This window comes from Penaeus japonicus, unplaced genomic scaffold, assembly GCF_977035675.1.
Source record: "Penaeus japonicus unplaced genomic scaffold, GWHDUDI00000001_assembly GWHDUDI00000037, whole genome shotgun sequence".
NCBI classification, from domain to species: domain Eukaryota; kingdom Metazoa; phylum Arthropoda; class Malacostraca; order Decapoda; family Penaeidae; genus Penaeus; species Penaeus japonicus.
The window spans coordinates 16,154,239-16,161,738 of record NW_028234439.1 but is presented as its reverse complement, the minus strand read 5'-3'; the positions used below and the strand labels follow the sequence as shown (position 1 = coordinate 16,161,738).

At 41.1% G+C, this 7,500-nt stretch overlaps 2 protein-coding genes across 2 annotated transcripts in view; both read right to left on the bottom strand.

The window, feature by feature from the left end:
- Positions 1 to 2,429, bottom strand: part of LOC122246418 (uncharacterized) — a 3,360-nt gene extending 931 nt beyond the window's left edge. Inside the window, exons 1-4 of the mRNA XM_043004981.2 lie at positions 2,317 to 2,429; positions 1,604 to 1,670; positions 1,387 to 1,457; positions 1 to 469 (exon numbers count right to left, since the gene is read on the bottom strand). The exon at positions 1 to 469 is cut by the window's left edge and continues 931 nt beyond it. Coding sequence (XP_042860915.2) covers positions 1 to 469; positions 1,387 to 1,434 — 517 coding nt within the window. The 5' untranslated portion in view covers positions 1,435 to 1,457; positions 1,604 to 1,670; positions 2,317 to 2,429. The remainder of the gene's footprint in view (positions 470 to 1,386; positions 1,458 to 1,603; positions 1,671 to 2,316) is intronic.
- A 3,041-nt stretch (positions 2,430 to 5,470) lies between these two features.
- LOC122246424 (uncharacterized) overlaps positions 5,471 to 7,500 on the bottom strand; it is a 3,485-nt gene continuing 1,455 nt past the window's right edge. The window contains exon 2 of the mRNA XM_086532369.1: positions 5,471 to 7,252. Within this exon, the coding sequence (XP_086388495.1) occupies positions 5,531 to 7,201 (1,671 nt within the window). The 5' untranslated portion in view covers positions 7,202 to 7,252 and the 3' untranslated portion in view covers positions 5,471 to 5,530. The remainder of the gene's footprint in view (positions 7,253 to 7,500) is intronic.

Genomic DNA, 7,500 nt, shown 5'->3' with positions numbered 1-7,500 from the left:
CGACATGTTTTGACCCTGCGCTCTTTTTCATCAGATGATTTACCTGCAGTTCAGTTAAATGTTGTAGATAGAAAGATTTTGACACCCTGGTGTTATGATTCGTGCGCCAATTATGCCCCATGTCACAGGATATTTTTTCACAGCTATCAAAAATAAATTCGGAACAAATATGAAATTCATTACATGATGAACGTTCGAGGCACCCGCTGGGCGACAAATGAGCTTGGCAGATCATAATCTTTGGGCGTAACTTCACGAGATCACCCTTTATGTAAAAGATATGAGGTAGCTTTAGTATTTCCCGTTCCCACTGAGAGGGGAAATTAGCCAGAGGAGCTTTAAAGCCTCTTTGCTGCCCCAGAGAGGTCGCTAGCTTCTGTGGCTTGAATGTAGGAACTTGGTCTGTTTCTCTCAAGTGTTCCTCTTTCCTTGCCGATTTTCTGTTTTCAATTCTATTGTATTCTTCGCTCTGAAATATGATTGATAATGCAGTTATTCCCATTGCCAATATCTTCCTTAAACTAATCAAATCAGATCTGTAACTTTTGATTTAGCAAAACACTGTCCGAACACAAATGTTAATTTTGTCTATCAAACATAATGACGTATCTATCATTCAGCTATTGAGACTGAGTGACATTCTAGGCCTTTTAAAGCTTTTAAGTAGTTGAAGATCGTTAACCGATGCTGACACACACTATCATCTCCCATAATTTATCATATCATTATATCTGTGTAATTACATATTAAATATTACATACCTGTGTGTGTTCTATTGGAGTATGTGATATATATACTACAAACACACACACATAAATTCGTGTATATTTGCGATACACATATAATACACACATTTGTGCTTGTGCTCATCACATATGTAATACATGCAAATGCATATATGTAACATTGTGTGTGATAGATAGATATAAAATAAACTGATGATTGGAATGATTATGTGATCAGGAAGTTGAAGCTTCCAGCCTCTCTCTCTTGCTAATCAAAGACTGAAATATGGGCCATGGAATTCTGCCCTACAGTGCATTTGGTACAATTTTTACCCGACGTTCCTGATACATGTTGTTTTTCTCACGCTAGATTAACCAATCAGAATAGACTAAGTAATCTGAACAGACTAACCAATCTGAACAGACCAACCAATCTGAACAGACCAACCAATCTGAACAGACCAACCAATCTGAACAGACCAACCAATCTGAACAGACCAACCAATCTGAACAGACCAACCAATCTGAACAGACCAACCAATCTGAACAGACCAACCAATCTGAACAGACCGACCAATCTGAACAGACCAACCAATCTGAACAGACCAACCAATCTGAACAGACCAACCAATCTGACAGCCAAAAGGGCAGCGTGTCTCACCTCTCCTTCCTGTTGCTTGGATCTTCTGACTTTTGCTCTCACGGACATCGTGCTGCCGGGGTCGCTTACACCTATAAAAAAATAAAAAATGAAAATAAAATAAAATAAAGAATATAAAAAATAGAGAGATTTTACGATTTTGGGCTGAATTTGTTTTAAAAAAAATAACATTTTGATTTCAAACGAAGTAAAAATAATTGCGAGAGAGAGAACTCACGTGGAGAAATAGATCTTGATGGACTAAGATGCAAGTCGTTTTTCGGTCTTCTATCAACCGCAATTATCTGAAAAAATGTCATTAGGTAACTGATACGTAACGAAAATCAGATGAATTGAGGGAGCGAACGAAGGAGGGAGAGGATTATAGAATGAGAGAGGAAAGATGGACAGATAGATGAAGTGAAGAAGAGAGAAAGAGAAGGGAGGAGGAAAGAAATGTGGGGATTGAAAACGTGCATCACTTATCGAAAATAATTTTGAAAAAAAAAAATCAATTAAAATCAAACTAATTATCATTCATGATTATCACATCCATAATAATCTTTTTGTAATGATTATTATAATTATTCTATTAATCTTTATAGTTACTATCATTATAACTGAGTTATTATCATTAGAAGTAATGGTAGTTGCAGTAGTAGCAGAAATGGTATTATTATTATCATTATTGTTACTAATGTCATTATTTATTATATCATTGTTATCATTATTACTATTATCAACACCATCATTATCATTATTATCACCACCATCATTATTACTATAATCATTACTAATATTACTTTTACTACTATAACCATTATTATTGTTATTATCATTATCATTGCTATCATCAGTAATACCATTAGTGATATCATTATTGTTGTTGTTGTTGCTACAATTATCATTATTATGATAATGATGACTCTTTTATAAGTTCGTTGTATTTACCTTCGCTGATGGTCCACCCTGTATCTGGCCGTGTTTCCTGTGGGCTGCTGTGTAGGGCCCGCTTGGAGGACCCTGTGTGAGGGTCTCCTCCTGTGTCGTTCCTATAACTATACATGTACAAAGATTATGTTAATGAGAGCTTCCCTTTCTCTCTCTCTCGCTTTCGCTCTCGCTCTCTCGCTCTCGCTCATTCTCTCTCGCTATCAATCTCTCTCTATCTCTATCTCTCTCTCTCTCTCTCCTTCGATCTCTCTCTCTCGCTCTCGCTCTCTCTCTCTATCTCTCTCTCTCTCTCTCTCTCTCCTTCGATCTCTCTCTCTCGCTCTCGCTCTCTCTCTCTATCTCTCTCTCGCTCTCGCTCTCGTTCTCGTTCTCGCTCTCGCTCTCTCGCTACCAAGCTCTCTCTATCTCTCTCTGACTCTTTCTCTTTCTTTCTCTCTCTTTCTCTTTTTCTTTCTTTTTCTCTTTTTCCTTCTTCTCTTTCTCCTTTTCTTTCTCATTCTCCTTCTCTTTCTTCTTCTCTTTCTCCTTTTCTTTTTTTTCTTTCTTCCTCTCCAGCCCATTCACTCTGTGTACTTACAATTTATCAGCAACCAATAGAACCTAAAACCTCAACCCCAGGCAGTAATATGATGCGGTGGTATTTCCTATCTAATCGTTTCCCAATTGCAAGTTGACCCCGCATTCGTGCAACAACCTTTCCCTAAAATTGGTCTTAATCCCAAAACCAAGTAAGCTGTGTGGGTAATATAGTGAAGAAGATGGTGTTGATTCTGCTCCTGTGGAAGCTGGGATCTCCTCCAGAAAACCCGCGTGGGTTTAACATGGGACTTAGATTTTCAACGCTGCGACGTACAACTCTTAGAGGGATGTAGTGTAATCTAGACACACGATCTTGTACTCAGCTCCAATGGAAGGTATGGCATGATGAGGGCCCTGCATTATATGGATATCATACTTGATGGGTCTTACAGAATAGGACTGCAAATATCTGCAGCCCAATCGATGGCCATGGATCTGAGACTGGATGTCCAAGATTCCTGGATTCCTGGATTCCAGCTCACCTTGTAAAGGGAGGTACGATACGTGGTTGACAGCGCCAGGGCAAGATTCCCTGCCATGACAGCATCGGTTTGAAGATGCATCAGAGCTGGATACAAAATTATAAGATCATTCTATATCCATGTAATCTGTTCCATCGTGACTGTGCCTTTCACCCTGATCACCATAATATCTAAACTCAGAGAAAGGCTTGAGCCTTTTCCTAAGAATGGAAATTGATCTGATGCTGCACAGTTCCTTCCTAACTAAGGTCATTCTGGTTTCCCTAGACTCGCATTTCAGACAAAAGATGTTGAAATGCTTTAAATTTTATTGCAAGCTGTTTATAAACTGCTTCTGGCCGTCTCACTCAGCCAGGTTGTTGGTGCATCTTCACCTTAAAGAACTATTGATCACCAAGGGCATTAATTCTCACCCTGATTATGTTCTACTTGCTGTGGGTACAGAACATGATTGAGATCTTGGTCATGAAATTAACCATAAGAAAGAACCAATACTCACTGTCTCGATTGGAGGCATGAAGGCAGAGGGAATCAATGGATCCATCACTATTTCAAATATTATTTACTTCACAAACGGATCAGTTGACCCCATCACCCGTTCTGTAAGCCCAGTTTTGCATCAAAAAACAATATTTTCCCCATTTGAGCAACAGAAAAGGCAGAGGCTGTTGCATCATGGGTGCCTATGTCAATGCATTCTAGAAGGAGTGACAAGTCATTCATACAGATTCCAGGTCAGCTATTGACAGCCTACAAGCCATACCCGATACAATATCTACAATATTTCACCATAGCTCAAAGAATTTTCGGCCAGACATATTCTTTCATAGGGTTCCTAATTACATTGGAACCTGAAGGGGTGAACTAGCAGAGCTTGGTAAGGAACAGCCCCCAAAATGACATAATACTACCAAGTGAAGAATTACTACAGTGGAGTGCAGAGGCTGTAATACTGCCTGGAGTGCAGTTCGCAGCGAGAAAGCAAGAACTTTTCCTTTACCAGGTGGTACATAGACAAACAGATAAAAGAAGTGCTGAAGCAACTATACATAGATTAAGACTTAAGAAAGTCATAGAAACCATGGGACATGACGAACGTCGTTATAAAAGCATTGCGATGTGTCATTGCAGCAATACCTTCTGGAGTATGAAGACACATGCTTCCTCCGGCGGGACCTTTGGCTTCTCTCTCTCGGTATACTCCGGTATACTCCTCCTTCGCTCTTTTGCTGGGCTGGTGTGATGACTCTGCCTGTCGCTAAGCCCATGGGAACTGGGAAGTCTTGCGGCCATCACAATCCATTGAAATCATGATGATCCCATGAAAGAGGTTGAGATAAATGAAAACTAAGGTTGGTCCGTAATGGATGGAGCTTGCTTTCACAAAGCTCACTGAACTGAGCTGACGATCCGCCCGTAGCACCACTCCTTCGTCATCCTTCTGTCTCCCGCCCGCCCGCTGCTCTCCCCGCCTTCTGTCTGCCGCCCGCCCACTGCTCTCCCCGCCTTCTGTCTGCCGCCCGCCCACTGCTCTTCCCGCGTCCCACCCTCACTGCATCGTCCCACCCTCACTGCATCGTCCCACCCTCCCTGCATCCCGCCCGAGCATTTGGACTTGCCGTTTCTGCTGAAGCCAACCCTTCATCGGCCTCGGAGCACTCACTCCTCCTCCGCACTAGAAGGGCATCATGCCACATTCAGAGGCATGCCTTATGCCACATTCAGAGCCATGCCTTATGCCACATTCAGAGCCATGCCTTATGCCACATTCAGAGGCATGCCTTATGCCACATTCAGAGCCATGCCTTATGCCACATTCAGAGCATGCCTTATGCCACATTCAGAGCCATGCCTTCTGAGCCTTGCACCGGGAAACTCGCCTTCTTGGCGTGGAAATTCAGATCCATCCCGGCAGACATCGCCTACTGGCAGTGAAGCTCACTACTGTTCCGAAGAAATTTTCCTTTCTCCACGCCCCTCTAACTTCCAAAAAGCTTACTGTTAGCCCTGTACGTGTAATCGTGTGTGTACTTCATACCTAGAGTACAACCGACCCGCATGTTACACATACACACACACACACACACACACACACACACACACTTACGTAACGTTCCCCCACCCTTATGCCTCCATCTAGACACACTTATTCAGAATAATATTATACAGATTTTAGAGTAATATTTACCTCTCCTGCTACGTTCCTCCTCTTCAGCTGATTCCTCTTCGCTCTTGAATCTGTACACATCTTCCTTTGTCTTTGCTGCTCTCCTTTTTTCTTTCATTGTTGTGATATCTGGTTTTAAATTTGCTGCAGTTTTTCTTTCTCTATTTTCTGCAATTTCTCTTTCTCTGTTCGTGTCGATTTTTTCTTTTTTCTCTGCTGCAATTCCTCTTTCCTTCTCTTCTGCGATTTCTCTCTTCTCTGCAGTTTCTCTTTCTCTCTTGGCGAATATTTCCTTCTCTTTCTTTGCTTTGTCTTTTCTAATTATCTTTTCTGCAATGTCTTTGTTTTCCTCTTCTGCAAGTTTTCTTGCCTTTTCTGCAATTTCTCTTTTCTCCTTTTCTACAATTTCTCTTTTCTTCTTTTCTGCAATTTCTCTTTTCTCCTTTTCTGCAATTTCTCTTTTCTTTTCTGCAATTTCTCTTTTCTCCTTTTCTGCAATTTCTCTTTCCTTCTCTTCTGCATTTTTTCTTTCCTTTTCTGCAATTTCTCTTTTCTCCTTTTCTACAATTTCTCTTTCCTTCTCTTCTACTCTGCTGTCTGTGTTTACCTTCTCTCTTCTATTGGGGCATACCTCTTCGACGCTCTTTGAGTATGCCATGCCTTTTCTCTCTCGGTATGCCTCTTCTTCGCTCTCTGCTTCTTCGCTTCCGTCTTGCTTGTTATCTTTCTCTTTTTGTAGAAAATAATGGTCTTCTGGGTTATGATAGCTGCTTCCCCAGTTATATTGATACATAGCCATTTCCTCTATATCTTTTTTGTCTTGCTTCTGTGTTTCTACCTCTCTTTTTGGCATGTCTTCGTACCTTGTTCCGTCTTTATGTGTTTTATCTTCTTGGTTTCTTGTTTCTTCGTTATTCGTTTTGTCTTCTTGTTTCATTATTACTCCCTCTTTTCTGTTTTCTTCTGGTTCCCATTTTTCTTCTTTATTCGGTTTGCCATTCTGTTCTTCCCTGTCTTCATCATCGCATTTGTCTTCGTCTTCGCTAGAGTATTCGCCGTTGCTATCGCTCTGACTTTCGTCTTTGCTCTCGTTGTCGCCCTCGCCGTCGCTCCCTCGCTCACTTTCGCTACTGTACTCATCACCTGTATCGCTCTGGCTTTCGCTATCGCTGTCGCATTCGGAACTGATGTGAGTCTGGCTTTCGCTACCGCTATTGCGTTCGGAACTGCTATAAGTCTGACTTTCGCTTCCGCTATCATATCGGTCATCGCATTGGCTCTGGCTTACGCCTCTGCTGTCGTGTTCGTTGGCTTCGTCTTCGTCTTCGTTATCACTCTCTGTCTCGCCTTTGGTGACGACTCTTTCATTTTTGTTTCTATGTTCGTCTTCGCTATCGGTTGAGTTTTCTTCTCTGTTAGCCTCTTCCCAATCGCCATGCCCATTATCCTCCAATTTGCTTTCAGTTTCGTTATTCCTTCCATCTCTCCCTTTTCCCTCTTTGCTCTCGTCTACAATTCCCTCTTCTTCGCTTCCACTTCCGTCTCCATCTTCATCGTATCCTCTACCGTCTTTCTCTCCTTCGTTGCTCTTCCTTAGATTGTCCTTCTCTCTTCCCAGTGTATGTTGAGGGACCTTGGTTCTCTCCTTATCCATCTTCTCTTCTTCGTTGCTTCGTATATTTTCCCTTTCCTCCTTCTCCTTTTCCTTTGGACAAAAAATACTATATTATTGATAATGCTAGTAATGGTGCTCTCAATAATGGCATTAACATTAGTGTTATAAGTGGTATTAACAGCAGTGGTATTAGTTATAGCTGGTACATTGATAATAATGATGTGGATATCAATAATAACATTAATAATAGTAGAAACAAATTTTGATGTATCAATAATGACAAGGAAAATAATAGTAAGGATAATAATAGTAGTAGTAGTAATACTACTACCAAGTTG